The 19,535-nt window shown below is 41.4% G+C and overlaps 1 protein-coding gene across 1 annotated transcript in view; it reads right to left on the bottom strand.

The window, feature by feature from the left end:
- Positions 1-293: 293 nt before the first annotated feature.
- The window catches only part of TCAIM (T cell activation inhibitor, mitochondrial), a 22,422-nt gene continuing 3,180 nt past the window's right edge, over positions 294-19,535 (bottom strand). The window contains exons 2-11 of the mRNA XM_005882641.2: positions 17,662-17,779; positions 14,855-14,990; positions 14,112-14,265; positions 12,511-12,763; positions 9,450-9,572; positions 7,747-7,844; positions 7,388-7,479; positions 4,973-5,205; positions 4,300-4,431; positions 294-1,895 (exon numbers count right to left, since the gene is read on the bottom strand). Coding sequence (XP_005882703.1) covers positions 1,655-1,895; positions 4,300-4,431; positions 4,973-5,205; positions 7,388-7,479; positions 7,747-7,844; positions 9,450-9,572; positions 12,511-12,763; positions 14,112-14,265; positions 14,855-14,990; positions 17,662-17,735 — 1,536 coding nt within the window. The 5' untranslated portion in view covers positions 17,736-17,779 and the 3' untranslated portion in view covers positions 294-1,654. The remainder of the gene's footprint in view (positions 1,896-4,299; positions 4,432-4,972; positions 5,206-7,387; positions 7,480-7,746; positions 7,845-9,449; positions 9,573-12,510; positions 12,764-14,111; positions 14,266-14,854; positions 14,991-17,661; positions 17,780-19,535) is intronic.

Below are 19,535 nucleotides of genomic sequence, written 5' to 3'. Positions count from 1 at the left end.
TCTACTGAGAAAGCATACCATCTCGCTCACTCTAGGATCGGTTCATGGGTCAGAGCCCTCTGAGGGGTGGGGGTGGAGCTCAGGTCTCCCTGGAGCCTCTTTCTGACCTGAGGCTTTGTAGTGAGAGGGTCGGATCCTGTGCAGGTCCTCAGAGCTGGGACAGAATTTTCTCTTCCTTACACTGGGAGGAAATCAAACAGGCATGCACAGGCCGTCAATTTCTTCTACTTTCCTATTATGTTGAAATAGTTGTAAAACTATTAGTAACTGAATAAAAAGAGAAAACAATGGTCTGATTAATATATATTTATTATGTAACAATTAGTTTCAAGACAAAGTCCAATTCAAAACATATTACTGATTTTACAAAAGGTATTTAATCCAAACCCATTTTTCCAATAAATTTTCTTATGTAACCTCCTGTTGTCTGGCTCTGGAAACAACATTTGCTACATTAGAAAAAAATGTAAGTACAGCTCTTAGGCACAGGTTAAAAGGGATGACACACACACCCTGGAATAATTACAAATCAGTATTTCTTTCGAATACACATTTGAATTTTAAGTTTAAATAACCAATGTTTTAGATTAATTTAAAACATACTTCAAGAATGGTTTTAAATACCTTTCCCTTGTAATGCACTGTGGGGAAAAATTTCTCTCATTTCTTCTGCAGTAAGAGCTACAAAAATGGTGTCCCAAATAGGATTCACTTTGTCCTCTTGAGAAACAATGAAGAGGTTTTGGAACTGGTTAAAAATATCCTAAGAGAAGTATCTGCAGAGAGAGAAGCCCTGTGTCTAGAGTGGCCACACCATGCCCCTTGGGGTGGGGCTGGTTGTCCCCACAGCTGTGGACCAGGGGTGGCTTGGAGGCCTGAACCAGCATTCCACACACTGGAGGGAACAGGAAGACCCAGGTTGCAAGGGGTGACAGAATCCTGCCTGACTGGGACCACGTTACACTTGACCCTACCTGCTGGGAATCTTTGGGAAACAAGAATTTTTCTGGGTAGTGTTTTCCATGGCCATAAATGAGTCACCTCATTAAATGAATCAGAAAAATTCACTGTCTGTTGGCTTCATGCTACAATTACACTATTTCAATGGGAAGGAAAACTTACAGGTTTAAAACTAAATTCTCTGTCACTGAAGATGTTCAATACCATATATTCATTCAATGGCTTTCCCCTTCCATTCTTTCTGTTTGGCAAAGTTTCATTATCTAGCTTTTGCTACCCATCAATCTTGTGTTTTGGACATCAACAGTCCACACTGGTTGCAAAATACATGTGTGTACTGATACATGGGATGTGACTGTGAAGATGCATGTTGAATTGGGTTACGTATTTACCCACATTCACTCATATAAAAATATGTATCTTTAACACCTACATACCACAAATATGTTCTTTCATGGCAACAGCTTTTTATCTAGTCTTGCCAATCAGATAAGAAACACCATAAGATGGGGAGTGAAAACTTTTTTACAAACAAGTTTCCCAGCAGAAATTAATTTTAAAAAATAAATCTACTTTCAAAGCAGCAATCAGAAACTTTGTTCTTGTAATAAGTAAATAATACTGTTATAGCAAATTGTGGACTTGTTTAATTTAACAGTTCCGTTCTTAGTTCTTTAAAAAATACAGATTTGTGTCACTTAATGGCTTCTCCATTTTTCCAATTCCAAGGAATACAGAGGTCTCCGTCTTGCATAACGGAGTAAAAATGTGAAACGCAGAGGTGCATCCCTTGTAGGTAAGGCAGCGACTGCCCCAGAAGTCTCTTACAGCAATCCACCATCTGCTTACTAGAAACGCTGGGCTCCTTATAGAACTTTTCCAGGGAAAATTTCTTTGTTGAAGCCTGTATCAATTCATCTTCAATAACCTTTAACCTGTTATATAAAAAATAAAAATCATTGCCACAAGCAAATAAAAGAACATAAACTATAAATACATTTTTAGATACGGGGCTATACCTTTCTGCTCACAACACTGAAAATGGTGTCCACCAAAGCCAAATTATATGCTTAGAACATACACCAGTGGTTGTCATGCAGTACCTGTTATTTCCACACGTATCTCTAAAAGTACTTGTGAAACCTTTGCAGCAGGAATGGGGTAAAAGTAATACATACTTTAGGAAGCTCTTATCCTGCCTCACCCAGAACTAGTTGCAACTGAAGGAAGCAGAAAGCTGAGCGTGTAGACACCTGGGTTTGACCCTTGGATGGTAAGCAATGACTTCTAAAGATTCCCAAATAAAAAAGCAGACTCAGGGCGGTGAGGGCCTGGGGCGGGGGCGGGCTGGAGGGGGTCAAAGGGGGAAAACAGAGGATGTATGTAATAGTTTCAACAATAAAGAATTAAAAAAAAAAAAAGCAAGCTCATAACAATGGCAGGCACCCGAGGCCATGCCCTCTTCACTCTCACTCTTCTAGGCCAGCACTCCCTCCCCTTTGCCTGAGGCCACAAAGTGTCTTCCATCAAGGGCTTGAGTTAAGATCTAGAAAGTAAACAACTCAAGGCAGAAAGATGTCTTCAATCCTTCCTCCCACAGGTGGCAAGGGTTTAGGGATGGGATGTAGTAAGAGATTCAATCCCCAAATCGCCATGGCTTCCAGGGTGAACACCACTTGGGAAGCCCATAGAGGAGATGAGGAAAGCCACAGTGCTGTGGCCAGGTCCTGAGCTAGTCTAAGTCAAGCACTGTGCTAGTTCCAAACACTAACTATCCTCTTCTCCCCAAGCTTCAACTGCACAAGAGAAGAGCGAGGACGGTAAAGCACCCGTAAACTAGGAGAGTCTTGGAAACAAAAGTGGTTGCTGTAGTTGGTCTGCAGTTTGTGGTCTGTCCTGACTGAATCCCTTTTTGCAACAACATCCAGGTCCCTTCCACGTGCTGTATGTTTTCTCTGTGAGGTTCCTCCTCCTGACCAGGCTGCTTAGAGAGGCAAGAAGTGGGCAGGGTTAGGGTTGAGAATTCCCACTCGGCGCAGGATTGGAAGGAGGAACTCTCAGGTACCATCGATAGCACGGGATGACAAACTTCTTCTGTAAAGGGCTTTTCTCACTTGCTCTAAAAAAGACACTCGAACAGCCTGGCTTGGAAGAGAAAAGCCGTGCAGTATGGCCAAGTCGCTGTGAGTTTCAACAACTCACCCTGCACCCATCCAGGTAGGCCCTGCATTCCCACTGCTTCCACGAGAAGCCTCTGGTCCCATCCCAGAGTCGCCCTGATCCTGGGGCCACGCCTCTGTGATCAGGAGGGCCTGTCAGTCTCGAGGGTACAGTCTTGGAGGGGCATCGAGCCCAAGAGGGCAGCCCTTGCTGAGGTTCTCTAGGGCTGTGCTGGTGGCTCTACTGCCTGTAGCAGATTAACTTAAAAATATTTTAAAAAATTGTTTTTTGCCTCTCCTTGTAATTTCTTTGCTTGATTATACTCAGACCTAAAGGGGGGCACAGTATGAACAGGGAAGCACCAGGACATGGTGGGTGTGGCTGGTGGGATGTTCTCTTTCTTTTCTTCTAACACTAAGAAATGGGCCCTTGCCGAACCGGTTTGGCTCAGTGGATAGAGCGTCGGCCTGCGGACTGAGGGGTCCCGGGTTCGATTCCGGTCAAGGGCATGTACCTTGGTTGCGGGCACATCCCCAGTAGGGGGCGTGCAGGAGGCAGCTGATCAATCTCTCTCATCAATGTTTCTAACTTTCTATCCCTCTCCCTTCTTCTCTGTAAAAAAATCAATAAAATATATTAGAAAAAAAAATCAATGGAAAAATGACAAGAAGAAAAAAGAAATGGGCCCAATATTTCCCAGGGGAATGACCCTTCTCTCTGACAAAAATTATGTCAATTTTTTTTTTTAACACAAAGTTTAACCTTTCTGCCTCTGACATCTGAATGTGAGTGCCACAGGTGTGTCTGTCCATTTTCACCGTACCCTGCTAGGGACTTTCACAGCGCCTGCTGGGCACCAAGGTCCTCGACAAACATTTAGTTCAATAAATGAACATTCTTTTAAATGGTGGTTTCTACTATATGCAAGTATAAAAATTATTTAACCATTCTTTTATTGTTGTACATTTCTATTATGATGGTAATGTAATCTAGGTTATTAGAAAACAGTCACAGCCAATCCCTGGCAGAACAAGATAGGAAGAAATAAATATGGAACGTCCTCCAATCAGTCAATTCCTAAGTTAAGTGCAGTGTGAATGTCCCACTCTTCTGTTCAGAATACCTGAATTTTTAAGTTAGACTGAGCAATAAGACCTTACAGGGGCTGACAACACTCACTCGTCTTTTCTCTTCATGTTCTCTCTCGCCTGCTGGGCTCTGGTGAGAATGAACCACTTCAGGTTGGCTGGGTCGCAGAGCGTGGGGATGTTAAAATGCCCGAGTTCATGCAAACTTGGAGCGTATCTGTCACTGTAATGACACACATGAAAGCAAAACCATTGATCCCCTCCATCCCCCACTGCACCCTAAAGAAAACATTCTAGGAGTCTGATTAACAGAAAAGGAATTCATCAAGGAAATCTACCCTGAAAGTACATATATCCCAACTGACTTCAAGTTCTGCTGTGCCCAAAGAGGCTCACTATCAGGATGACCACACACTTCCTGACCCTGGGACTTTCCCCATCTGTAAAATGGGGAGAGTAACCATTTCATGGTGAAGAGATAATGCATTTAAGCTCCAAGCACAGTGCATGGAAAACAGTATATGTAGTATATGCACAAGAAATGTTGGCTACTGACTTAACATTAGTTCAATCCTGCAAGTTTTCCGCAGGACTGACTGCACCGTCAGTGGCGCTGTAGTTACAGAGCGTGCAGAGGTTCAGCCCTTCAGTTCTCTCACGCTAGCTTTCTCATGTGTAGTGTTGCTAATCGATGCAGAACCACATACTGAGATACAAAACAATCTGTGTGAATAAGAAGGGTCGTTCTTGTTTGAGGTATTTACCTGTTGAGAATCATCTGTAAGCCACGCAGACTTTGCGGGTGGAAAGGAACTCTGTTTTTCAACAGCCTCTTATAGAACACGTCGAGAAGAGAGTAATACTCATCCAGCGTCAGCACTGGCTGGAGCTCTTCGATATAAACCACCTGGATGTCCCCCAGAAGGTGGCTTATTTGGTTTTCTAGGAGCATTAGCCTCCTCTGAAGGTCAAAGTAACTTGGCAACCTTTCAAAAAGCTGCAGGATTTTTAAAAAAGGAAAGAAATAGTCCTAAGTACTAATAGATATTTAGGTAAGAATCTCGACTTAGTTTAGAATGATTAAATGGTAAAGAAGGGTTTTAGAAATAAAGTATGTGTACGCATTTGAAGTCTAACAGAATTTACTTAATTCACCTACATTAAATTAAATGCAATAAACACTACCCTCCCATGTACTTAAGCACTACACTGGGCCCCTGGAGTGAACGGATTACAAGAATTTGTCCCTCTTGGCCAGGGCCCACAGTCAGGGTGCAGAAGCAGAGGCTGAAGAGCTGGGCGGGGCCAGGTCAGGTGAGCTACATTAAGGAGTTAGGTAATTGTGATTCATAGATCATTCACCCAGTTTCCCCAATGGCAACATCTTGGAGAGCTATCCTGGTTGTGTACTGTCACAACCAGGATACTGAGATTCACCCAATCCACCAACCTGATGAGATTTCATCAGTTTTACTCACACTCACTGTGGGTGTGTATTTAACTGTGTGCGATTTTATCACATGTGTAGATTCATATGACACAACCATGGTCAAGAGTCCTGCACAAGGACCCTCTGTTCCCCTCCTCTGCCTTGGTGATCACTAGCCTGTTCTTTCTGTAACTTTATTACTTTAGAAATGTTGCAGAAGTGGGATCATACAGTCTGCAATCTTCTGAGGTGGACTTTTCTCACCAGCACAACGCCCTTGAGACCCACCACGCTGCTGCAGGCGTGGGCAGCTCATTCCTCCTCCTTGCTGAGTGGTGCTCCGTTGCACAGACGTGCCACCCTTTGTTTAACCACTCAGACACTGAAGGGCATTAGGGTTTGTTTTTCTAGTTTTGGGCTATTATGAACATTTGTGTATAGGTTTCTGTGGGAACATACTTTTTCATTTCTCTAGCATAAATGCCCAAGAGTGCCACTGCTGGACCACATGCTGAATGCTTAAGGAACTTCCCTACTCTTTTCCAGAAGGCCTGCACCATTTTACAGCAAAGAATGAGTGATCAGTTTTCTGCATCTTCGCCAGCACTTGATGGTGCCATTATTTTTCACATCGAGAAGAGAGTAATACTCGTCCAGCGCCAGCACTGGTGCGAGTTCTTTGACATAAACAACCTGGATATCTATTATGATAGGTGTGTAGTGATATCTCATTGTAGTTTTAATTTGAGTTTTGCTAGGGCAAATCACGTGGAACATCTTTGTATGTGATTATTTGTCATCTGTATATGCCAGTGATAGCGAACCTTTTGAGCTCGGCGTGTCAGCATTTTGAAAAACCCTAATTTAACTCTGGTGTCGTGTCACATATAGAAATTTTTTGATATTTGCAACCATAGTAAAACAAAGATTTATATTTTGATATTTATTTTATATATTTAAATGCCATTTAACAAAGAAAAATCAACCAAAAAAATGAGTGTCATAGGTTCGCCATCACTGGTATATGCGCTTCTGTGACATGTCTGTTCATGTCTTTTGCCCATTATCTAGTTGGATTATTTGTATTTTTTACTGTTAGGTTTGAGAGTTCTTTATATATTTAGATATAAAGACTGTTAGATATGTGGTTTGCAAATACTTTCTACCAAATATTAACTTAAACCAATATGTCACCAACGAAGATATGTGGATGGCAAATAAACACATGAAAAAGATGCCAAATGCAAATTAAATCCACAACGAGCTAGTACTGCACACTTATTAGAAAACCACAGCAAGTCTTAAAAAGTTAAAATGCCCTAACATATTCAGCTATCCACTTTTAGGGTGCTGGGATGGAGGAGAGTGTTGACAAAGGGACATATTTTTGTGGGTGACAACTATGTTCACTATCTTGAATGTGGTATTCACATATATCAAATCTCAGATTATACACACTAAATATACAGTTTATGTCAATTATGCCAGAAATGTGTTGAAGTTAAAACAAAACAACAGAATACAGGCCTTTAGGCAATACTTCAGAAAAGAATAAAATTTCTAAATAAAAGCTGAATTAAAAATCAGTCTTCTAAATATTTTAAACTACATGATATTAAACATCTGATCTGAAAAGAGCTGTAACTACAATTAAAGTTTTTTAAAGTTTATTGACATAATAGCATAGTTTGAAACAAAATTATGTTGATGCTAAATCAGAGATTTTTTTTGCATTTCAGCTTTTTCTTACCTTTGTCCAGTGATGATGGACATCCATTGTTCCCAGCATCACGTGGCCCACTGCACTGATCCCAGAACGGTCTGTAAATATTACTGTACATCCTGATGATAAAACAAACCCTCTGGTCACTGTACAGAGATGCTTCATCCTTTCAGCACTGTGCAAATAATTACTTAAATTTAGTGTATAAATTCAGGGTTAAATGCAGAAATGTAAAGGCTAATTTTATGTCTCTGATTTATTCAAAAGAACAGATTTGAAAATTCAGCTATGATAAGTCACATCTGCAAAGATTTTCAACACTTTTCTTCTACACTTTACAGATGTGTATAGCAGTAATATTTTAAAACAACATGGAAATTGTTTACCTTTTGCATTTTTAAGTGTTTCCAAGTTCTGCTGTGCTAAGCGGCCTAAACTATGCAGCTGGCTACAGCGATGGGCGAGGCCCCAGCTCCGCTGCCACCTGGTCCAACAGAGAGCACAGGCACATTAACACAGGCACCCCTGGAGGAGGAGGCATGCATTCACCCCAATGCTCAAGTGTGCACCCAACATGTTTCTAAACTAGCTCATTTTTCAAGAAGCAACCAAGTAGAAAATGAATTGTTGACCAGAGGGTAAAAACATTACTACTAATGTTCAGGTATCCAAAGATTTAAAACGAGCAAAGACACTATGTTATTTCTATTTTAAAATTAGAGGATGAAATAACCCGCCTCTGAATTCTAATTCTGGGATTTACTACCTCTGGGACCTTGAACAAACTGCTTCTGGCCTTTCTAAAGTTTCTCTTTCACACACGCACAGTGCGGGCCTTTCCTACTGCCTGGCAGTCTAAATCAAAGGAGATATGAAAAGCTACGGGAAATCATAGGTTCCTCCTTCATCTATCTGAACACTGATTCTCATGAATGCCATTTCTGATACAATGAAATTGGCTTAAAAATTGTTCCCTTTAACCCACAATTGAAAAACTGAGATATAATTTTAAAGAATTAATTATGATCAAGCAACTAAATGCTGTTCTTTATTAATAAATAAACAGTCTTTTATAAGCTGTTTAGAATCAGTCACAATATCACCAGTCACCATGTCTCCATTTGTTGAAGCAGTCATGGCCATGCCCCCTGGACCCGGTTGCACTCTCAAACACCGAGAGCCCCAGAGACCCTTTGTTTACATGGGTTACAGCTACTGACATTTACTATAGTAAGAACTAAAGCTGAGGGATTTCTCCACAATATTGTAAAATCAAGCTTATTTCCTTTCTTACTAATGTGTCTGCTTTGACAGATCTTTTAAAGCTTATACTAGAAAAAGTTATTTTCATGTACAAAGAACCAAGACAGCATCCATTTTCTCTCTTTTCCTTTTTAAACTCGATGAAGGAATGATTATTCTTTATATGTGTATATGAAAAGGATATTTTTCTTATAAACTATGTAAAAGTTCAATTAGCTACAAATATGTCATTATCTAAACCTTATCTCACTATGTATGATTGATTTAGAGAGAGGAACATCAATCGTTTGCCTCCTGCAACCTCAGTATGTGCCCTGACCCGGAATCGAATCTGCCACCATTTGGTGTTTAGGATGATGCTCCAAACAACTGAGCTACTCAGTTAGGGCCTTATTTCACTATTTTAAACAAGAAATTATCGTTTTCTTAAGCAAATGAACACTTGATTACTTTCATAAAAAGATAATTGAAGAATATTTAGTTATCCAAATAATTAAAGTAAAAGATGCAAATACAGTGGGGCCTTGACTTACGAGTGTCCCGACTAACGAGTTTTTTTGAGATACGAGCCGTCTCTCGGCCAATTTTTTGCTTTGAGTTGCAAGCTCAAAAAAATTTGGGTTACGAGCCAGCTTCAGATACCCCACCGCTAGTTGGCGCAGCGAATGTCACAGTGATTTGACATACAAGTAATTTGAGTTATGAGCTCAGTCACGGAACGAATTAAACTCGTAAGTCAAGACCCCACTGTATTTAACTGCTGAAAAACTTTACCAACTGGTAATTCATGTTTATTCTAATCTCCAGATTAGGTTCTCTTCATTACCTGATATCTGAGAGCTGCAACTGATGAGATAGTTCATCTTTTAAACGATCTAGTTCTTTTCTAAGTGGCAAACTATTCTCCAGTTTTTTAATAGCACGTTTCCCATTGCTGCCTAGCCAGGATCTAGAAAGAAAAAGACATACACATTCTAACTACAACACAAACACGCCTACTATTAGAACACATATGCATTGCTTTATAGTAGTGCTAATGTTAAAAACTCCAATTAAACCTTGACGAAATTATAAAAAATAAAGGAGGGGAGCTGAGTGTAGACTGAAGTAGTGGAGATGAGACTTCAACAGGGCACGGGGTTGGCGGGAAGCAATGGGGCTGGGAAGGAGCCCCAGGGCATTCAACATTACACAGCATATCCAAAAACGTAGATCAGAATCTAATTACCAGATGTAATAGGAAGATAGATTAAGTGGAGCTTTTATGACCCAGTAACTCTTTCTATTTTGTGTTTGACAAAACCCAACTGATTTATTTTCAAAATTTTTGTGTTTTATTTCACAATAGTAAGAAACTATTTCAGCCTGTACTTCTCAATAAAAACAAAATTATTTTCAAAATTAAAAGTCTACACTAAATAATACTGTTATTATATTTTCTCTTGTTATGCCCTGAAATATTAGAAATATCTTAACATGCTTTCAAGAATAAATTCTGATCAGGTGAATGAAATTTATTTTATTTAAAAAAATATTTTTTTATTTCTTTTTTTTTTTTAATCCTCACCCAAGGATATTTTTCCATTGATTTTTAGAGATTGGAAGAGAGGGAAAGACAGAGAGAAATATCGATGTGAGAGAAACACATTGATTGATTGCCTGGGCCCAGGCCAGGGAGGAGCCTGCAACCAAGGTATGTGCCCTTGACCAGAATCGAACCCAGGACCCTTCGATTTGTGGGCTGACACTCTATCCACTGAGCCAAACCAGTCAGGGCTTAAAAAATATTTTTATTGATTTCAGAGAGCAAAGAAGAGGGGAGAGAGAGAAAAATATCAATTATGAGAGAGATTCATTGTGTGGCTGCCTCCTGCATGCCCCCTACTGGGGATTGAGCCTGCAATCCAGGCATTGCCCTGACCGAGAATCAAACTGTGACCTCCTGGTTCACAGGTTGACGTTCAACCACTGAGCCTCTCATCTCCGCTGATCCCGGGGCCTGGAGGCCTCTCGGCTCCGCTGATCCAGGCGGCCGGGAAGCCTCTCTGCTCCTCTGATCCTGGGGCCGGGAGGCCTCTCATCTCCGCTGATCCCGGGGCCTGGAGGCCTCTCGGCTCCGCTGATCCAGGCGGCCGGGAAGCCTCTCTGCTCCTCTGATCCTGGGGCCGGGAGGCCTCTCATCTCCGCTGATCCCGGGGCCTGGAGGCCTCTCGGCTCCGCTGATCCAGGCGGCCGGGAAGCCTCTCTGCTCCTCTGATCCTGGGGCCGGGAGGCCTCTCATCTCCGCTGATCCCGGGGCCTGGAGGCCTCTCGGCTCCGCTGATCCAGGCGGCCGGGAAGCCTCTCTGCTCCTCTGATCCTGGGGCCGGGAGGCCTCTCATCTCCGCTGATCCCGGGGCCTGGAGGCCTCTCGGCTCCGCTGATCCAGGCGGCCGGGAAGCCTCTCTGCTCCTCTGATCCTGGGGCCGGGAGGCCTCTCATCTCCGCTGATCCCGGGGCCTGGAGGCCTCTCGGCTCCGCTGATCCAGGCGGCCGGGAAGCCTCTCTGCTCCTCTGATCCTGGGGCCGGGAGGCCTCTCATCTCCGCTGATCCCGGGGCCTGGAGGCCTCTCGGCTCCGCTGATCCAGGCGGCCGGGAAGCCTCTCTGCTCCTCTGATCCTGGGGCCGGGAGGCCTCTCATCTCCGCTGATCCCGGGGCCTGGAGGCCTCTCGGCTCCGCTGATCCAGGCGGCCGGGAAGCCTCTCTGCTCCTCTGATCCTGGGGCCGGGAGGCCTCTCATCTCCGCTGATCCCGGGGCCTGGAGGCCTCTCGGCTCCGCTGATCCAGGCGGCCGGGAAGCCTCTCTGCTCCTCTGATCCTGGGGCCGGGAGGCCTCTCATCTCCGCTGATCCCGGGGCCTGGAGGCCTCTCGGCTCCGCTGATCCAGGCGGCCGGGAAGCCTCTCTGCTCCTCTGATCCTGGGGCCGGGAGGCCTCTCATCTCCGCTGATCCCGGGGCCTGGAGGCCTCTCGGCTCCGCTGATCCAGGCGGCCGGGAGGCCTCTCGGCTCCGCAGATCCCCGGGCCGGGAGGCCCGTCTCCGCTCTGGGGTGCCTGGCCAGTCTGGGTGAGGGGCTGAGGGCTGTTTTCCGGCTGGCGAGTGACTAAAGCTTCCAACCGCTCCTTGTTTTCTTCTCTTTTTTTTTTTTTTTTTCTGGGCCAGCTTTAGCTCTGAGGCCTCGCTGCTGAAAACATCGATACAATGTTGCGGTCCGAGCCCGGCTGAATGGAAGCCCTTTTCTGGGGTTTTGTTTAGCTTCTTATTTGCAACATAGTATATAGTTGCTTAGAGTTGCAACTGAGAGGCTGGCAAGTTAGGCGGGGAACGTTGGAGTCTGCAGCAAGCAAGCCTCGTGCTCGCTTCAGTGCCTGGCTGCCGGCCGCCATCTTGGCTGACAGTTAATTTGCATATACTCACTGATTAGCCAATGAAAAGGGTAGCGGTCGTACGCTAATTACCATGTTTCTCTTTTATTAGTGTAGATGGGTCATTACATTAAAGGACTTACTACTGACCTCTCCAGAGAAACTGAAAATGCAGAACCCATGAAGAAGCATATTTAAAAAAAAATAGATTTAGATATATCCTTTCTTCATATACCAGGGGTAACTTGAAGAGAATTTTAAACACTTAAAACAAACAATCTCCTGTATGTGTCTGGGTTGAAAAGATAAAAAAAAATTTAATACAGTTGGAAGTATTCTGGCAACTAAGAAACATGAACTATCTTTTTCATAATGGTTACTGAGTTAACTATACTGATAGGATTTCTTTTCCTAGAAAGTTAGACTTTAATTTTAAAGGCGAACTACAAAAAAGTTTAGTTAAATAGAAACTTTTACGTACGTTAGGGTTGTTTCCATTTTTGAGACATGCTCGAGGTCTTCATCTGGGTCTCTGAATCCAGTAAAGGAGTAGTAAGACTTGTCCCATTTGATGGGCCTGTCAGACATCCTCTTCGCCTCTTTGGGAGGCTGGGGACGCACATTGCTATTCAAGCTTTGGACATGCTCAACTGATAAACTGCATGAGTTGAGAATATATAATACTGTGCTTAGCAGATCTCTGGTGTGCAAAGTAAATTTGACCGCTCGAAATCCTAGAGGATGTAATTCCCCCAAACAATAAAGACAGGTGATTATTTGCTTCATTTAAAATTTTGTCATACAGAATTTACAAAATAAAAATCTTTTAAAACAGTCCATTACCGATTAAAATTCATCCTATTGGCAAATCATCCCTCAATGGCACACTACTGCCTTTCTCCAAATCTATACCAATACTGTCTACCTTAATGAATTCCTCTAATTGTCAGTTCCTTTTCTAGTTTGGCACCAGTGACCAAACCCACCCAGCCCAAGAAGGGAACTCAGAATATTTTCTTTCCTTTTTCTTGGTTAATCCTCACCAGTGGTTATTTTTCTACTGACTTTTAGAGAGAGTGGAAGTGAGGAGAAGAGACACACAGAGAGAGAAACATCGATGTGAGAGAGACACATGGATTGGTTGCCTCTCACATGGGCCCTGACCAGGCCCGGGGACTGAGCCTGCAACCGAGGTATTGAATCTGGGACTCTTCAGTCAGCAGATCAACGCTCTATCCACTGAGCCAAACTGGCTAGGGCTCAGAATATTTTCAATGCTGCCCATAAATTTGGTCTCTACAGACTAAGACAGTGGTTCTCAACCTTCCTAATGCTGTGACCCTTTAATACAGTTCCTCATGTTGTGGTGACCCCCAATTTCATTGTTACAAATTGAACATAATTAAAGCATAGTGATTAATCACAAAAATAGTAGGTAATTATATATGTGTTTTCCGATGGTCTTAGGTGACCCCTGTGAAAGGGTTGTTCAACCCCCAAAGGGGTTGCGACCCACAGGTTGAGAACCGCTGCTCTAAGAGATGGTAAAGTTCTCCTACGAGCAAGTGTCCACCAAAGGTGGTTTCGAAGATGAAGGGGGAGCTTTAAAGGGGGCTGCCCTGTGACAGTGTTTCAGAAGAGAAGAGGAACCAGACAATCTAGTCTCAGTGATGACAGAAACTCATCTAGAATTTTCTCTATGATTGAAAGAGACTGTCCTGTCCTCATAGTTGCCCAACTAGCTAGTAACTCAGTATTTTCAGAAGTGATTTAAAATTTCTAAATGCTTAACTGTGCTTGACAATCTGATTTCGATACTGGGTAGTCATTGTGCTAAGGTTAATAATCTAACTTGTTAAGTCATCAATAGAAAATCCACTGTTTTTTTAGCCCCTTTACTGGGTGGTTCTTAGTTAAATTACATAACTTTTCAACCAACACTCCCACCAACTGTGCCATTATTATCTCTCCTTTCAAATATGAACAAAGACTCAATCCAAAGGTATTCTGGCAATGCCAGACTAAATGAACCTATTTAACATGAAGCTTGCAAAAAGACCAACTAGAAATAAGAAAACATACCTAAAGTACTAAAGGGTTCCTGGCCATCAGAGGAATTCTGGTCTGTTTCTCTTACATAAAATGTGAGCTGAGTTGGTTTCAAAGACTTGGAGCCTGGTTTCTGAAGGTTTTCTAAATAGACACTTAATTTCTGAAGAGAATTTTCATTGACTTCCTGGAAAAAATATTAAGGGGCATTTACATACAAATTAGAAAAAGGAAATAACAGAAATTATATCTTGACCTTTTTAACACATTTGAGGGTATTAAATACTGCATTATTAAAAAATGTTGAAATTTCATCACATTGGTAGAGGAGGAAAAACATTTCTCTACTATTAGGCTTAATTTTCCATACATGTTAGATTTAAAAACTTTAAATTATTAAATTAAATATTTAATTACATCCCCAATAATCAATACATCTTTTCAAGGTAATATTTTTCTGTTGATTCAACTGACTAATTACAAAAAAAAAATCCCACAAAAAAACAACACACAAAAAACGGGTACATAAAACACCATTACTAATACTCTAAAGAGTTTACATGCTAGCTTTATTGCCTGCATAAAACATGTCAGATTTCATAAAAAACAACATATTTTCCAATTGCAGTATCTATATTTCAAATTAGTTCAAAGCATTGATTATATCACAATGACAAAACAATGCGAATGTAGAGAACTCTCTGTATTAGCTTATAACTAAGGCAAATAAACTAAACAGGAACATAGATTAAGATTTAAAAATAATAAATATTTACCCTTTCTTTGGGGTGTTGTCCAAAGAAATCTGGATGCACTGCAAAATAGAATGGCCTCAAGGCATTGACTGCTTCAGCCCCCGAGAATGCTCTTGAGCAGAAAAACCAGCGTGGAGACACCTTCTCCAGACATAACCTTTTAATAAGATGTGAATTTATTATTTGTTGAGGCCCTGATGTCCACACAAATCCCCAGTGTAAAGTGATGGCAACATTAAAATTACTATGTATGAAAAAATTAATATGTATGGAAAATGCCATAGGACAAGAAACCAAAATACAAAATTTTGTGATTTTCTGAAATCTACCAAGTTTTAACAAGCAGTGAGTACCATACAGTTTATAAAACCACATGACATAAGTTCTACTGATACAATATGAAAAATAATATTAAATACTGATGATACAACTTCCCCTCAAAAAACCCACTTGGAAATGTTAACTGGCTTCACTGCAAATGATGATGATTTTCTGTATCAAATGTCATCTTTTTATACTGAAAAATATTCTGAGAATTATAATGCTTAAAAAGAAGATTCAGACATCTCTTCGTTCATTTCCTCATTGCTGGCGTGCTAATATTATTTTGAGAGTGTTTTTTTTAATGTACTGTTTTAAATCTAAATGAAATTATTTGCAATTTTGGGGAAGCACTTCTCTGACAACTATTTTTGCATGTTGTAATTTACCTTTTTCATTTATATCATAAATGGAAAATATTGGGCACATTTTTGTCTCATCACGTATACTGAGTCTTTTGAAAAGTTTTCTAGTTTTATTTATTTTATTTTTAAAAAAAATATATTTTATTTATTTTTTACAGAGAGGAAGGGAGAGGGATAGAGAGCTAGAAACATCAATCAGCTGCCTCCTGCACGCCCCACACTGGGGATGTGCCCGCAACCAAGGTACATGCCCTTGACTGGAATCAAACCGGGGACTCCTCAGTCCGCAGGCCGATGCTCTATCCACTGAGCCAAACCGGCCAGGGCAAAGTTTTCTAGTTTTAAAATGGTAGGACTATAGTCATTTCTGCAGATTATTTTTAACAATCTGGAGACCACCAACATATTTTCAGATTACCCTTTGTGTTTTTTGCAAGTATTCTAACCTTTTATAAAGTCAACATATAGGCTGCATATTAGGGATATAATGGAAGTTTGAACAGTGAAGGAAATAGTGAGCTAGGTGTGAAAGTCCTTGATACGAGGCAGCAAAATGGAGTGACAACTCCATTTTTTCCCCATCTGAATGTTGGTTATCATTTCCAAATGTCTGACAGACTCTTAGCTCTCCTGCCAGCCGCTCAAATTTTACAAGTCTAAAAAAAGGAGTAGAGGTCATTATTGTCCTTCTAAACTCAGCCTGGAAACAGAAGGTAAGGCAGCAGTTAGTTCAATCCAGGATTTTTCTCAGTGTTGCCAAACCACAAAACCTCAGATTCACTTCTGCCCAAACTAGCATACCACATCCACCCCATTTTCAGTTAGTCTTGTTTCTTCTCACTTTTATATCCCTGGAAAGCATCCATTCTTCCGTTTTCCTGCTACCAATTATCACCACAAAATTGGATTGCAGAGCCTCCTCATCAGTCTACTTTTCCCTAACCATACTGTATATAGGTTAATTTTCCTAGAGTCCCACTATCACTGTATTCCCTACTAAAACATCTCTCATGGTCTTTCAACTCCTGCAGAATAAAATCCACTCCTTAGTCTAGTATATAAATTTCTCTATAATAATTTTCAATCTATCTTTCAAACTTGATCTCCAGCCACTCCTTACAGAAACCCTCAGGCCCAGCGTCCATTGATCATCCTCTCCTCCACGAAGTCTAAACTCTAAAACATCCTCCCTGTCTCTCACTTCCGTCTATTTAATTGTGCTCACTCAACAATTACCTACTATGACTATGCATACCTACTATATTCCAGGAGGCATTGTACTATTTCCCCCAGAACCTTCCCTTTTCAATCCTCATTGTAAAAAGTCTTTCCCTTTTGTAAACTCAAAACAAACAAACAAACAAACAAACAACCAAACAAACATACCTCCAACTATTTGGAACTTAATACCATAATATGTAAATGACATATTCTCATTTGTTCTTTCCTTCCACCTACCCACCCTCAACTACCACTGTATTCTTGAAGGCAGTAAATATGTTTTATGTATATGTTGTTTGCTGTGTTAGTTTGGGTCTGCTGAAAGCAGAGGCCAAGATAGGATTAGATGTGCAAGAGAATTACTGGGAAAGGAAGAAGATAGGGAGAGCTTTCAGACCATGATTCAGGTCTGACACCTGCAGGAGGAGGAGGAGGAACGGAGTGTTGAGTAGGAAGTCTGGGGCTGCAGCATAGCTCCAAGAAGGGCTCAGCCATGCCAAGGGGGAGTCCTTGAGCCAAAGTCACCCAGTGGAGGAATCCTGTGTCTTGCTAGAATAATTCTTAGGATTTATAGTATGTATACATAAACAGCAAATATAGCAGTCACATGACCTCAGTATACAATTTTAATGCAAAGAGTGGTTTTCCATAAAACAGCAGTAGAATTGAGGGCAACATGATAAAAAGTGTGTTAAGGACAAACTTTATCTTTTTTCCTCTTAAGCTTTTCACATTGAACTATTCTGAAAGTTGGTATTCTTTTTACCTCCTGCTCTGAATGGGCTCTTGCAGGACATGATGTTCATATGAATTTTCATTTTCTTTTTTTGTTCTTGCCCTCCACCATAATATAAAATAACATTAGAACTTGAAAAATAACAGCCCCCTCCTAGTAATTATAGATTGGACCATGAAGCTTACCTCCTCACAGGTCTCAGGAAGCAAAACATTTCTGTGCTTGATCTTAGCCAAAAGGCCGAGAAGCGATAAAACATTTCTGAATATACATGTATGTCAACTTCCAGGCATCCATTAACTGCTAAAAAGTGACAAAAGGGTATTAAACACAAGCATAGACTAGCAAAACTTCAGTTCTCATGATTAAGATGGCTTTTTAAAAAATAATCAAGTACTTGGTTAATAACATAATATATAACCATTTCAATAATTTATAGAACTTTCGTTTCCTGGGCAAAAACAGCAAAGACTTTTTCCTTTTTAACAGACTAGAAAAGGATTAAACAAATTCTGCATTAGCTTAGTTTAGATTCACTTATCTAATTAAATTTATTTACTTACTTAAATTTATTAATCAGGAGAGCTCATGCTGGGCCTTCCATTTTGGAAAGATCAACAGAATTCATCAGCTTTATGGTATAGTCAACAAACAATACTAATTGGATTTCTGTTATCTTGTCTCCCTGAGTAGATTGATATAAGCTATCTACCCTCTGGCTAGGGAGGAAAACTGCAAATCATTTATTCTTAAGAGTCCTTGGTTAGGGAAGATAGGATTTACAGCTGGCTCCTAACTGCTGTTTAACTCTCTGTTTCCCTATTCCACTAGTGGTGGCTTACTGGCCTGTGTCATTTATAGAACTTCCTTTCAACATTTCTCTTAAAATACCTAGATATTTAATAATTTTTACTATTTAACCCAGTAGAACATCAAAGTTTAAGTTACCAAAGACTTTACTATTTTTTAAAAATATTTTTTTATTGATTTCAGAGAGAGAGAGGGAGAGGGAGAGATAGAAACATTGATGATGAGAGATAATCATTGATCAGCTGCCTCCTGCCCACCCACAACTGGGGATTGAGCCTGCAGACCGGGCATATGCCCTGACCAGGAAGCGAACCGAGACCTTCTGGTTCACAGGTTGACACTCAACCACTGAGCCACCCCAGGAGGAGACTGTAACAACATGAAATCTTGCATGTAAGAAGAGATCTTAAAAACAGAAACAAAAAACAACCCCTAAAGTAAATAAATGAGTACTCTCAAGAGGATGGACTGGGACATTAGCCTTAGAATCTTATCTCACACTAACCCAGCACAGCAAAGGACCTTCGGTTTTGAGTGGTGCCAAGCCCGAACAGCAGAGACAGAGGATTCCCTGTGTTCATAAAAGGGCGAAGAATAAAAGAAGTCCCCAAAAGATAAGAAAGCAAGCAAAGAACCAAAGTTACATTAGAAAGAGGGGGGGAGGGGGAGAGAGGGAAAGAGAGGGAAAGGGAGAGAGGAGAGGGAGAGAGGAGAGAGGGGAGAGAGAGAGAAGAGAGGAGAGAGAGATTGCAGAGGCAGCAGCTGGGACTTAAATCAGGAAAATTCCTGGCAGCGCTGCAAATAAAAATAAGAGTCCAGGTCTCAGCCCTGGAAACCCCCAGTCCAGGCAGCAAGCAGGATGCCAGGTACTCACCCAAGAGGACTCCGCTGCTTGTGTCCTATCAGAGTTGCCAGAATATGTAACCTGACAACCAAGGGCTGAACTGCCTGTCACTGCTTGAGCCAATTAAGCAGAGACAGAGTTGAATCATACATGAGCGTTTATTCCAATACTGCTGGCAGTATGGGAGGACAGCAGGTCATCCACGAAAATCTGTTCTGCAACCCCCATAAACCAGCTGCCTATATTGGATAGGACAAAGATTACATAGGGAAGTAGGGATTACAGGCAGGGAAGTAGGCAAGGTGGGCTGGGGCGGGACTCCATTGTTTGGACAACAAGGTTGTTAATCTTTCCAAGGTTGTTAATAGGCAGTTCTTGAATGAGAATGGACCTGATCCCCAGGTC

This window comes from Myotis brandtii, unplaced genomic scaffold, assembly GCF_000412655.1.
Source record: "Myotis brandtii unplaced genomic scaffold, ASM41265v1 scaffold731, whole genome shotgun sequence".
Classification (NCBI taxonomy): Eukaryota; Metazoa; Chordata; class Mammalia; order Chiroptera; family Vespertilionidae; genus Myotis; species Myotis brandtii.
Note: the sequence above shows the minus strand (reverse complement) of the source record. Positions and strands in the feature narration are given on the sequence as shown.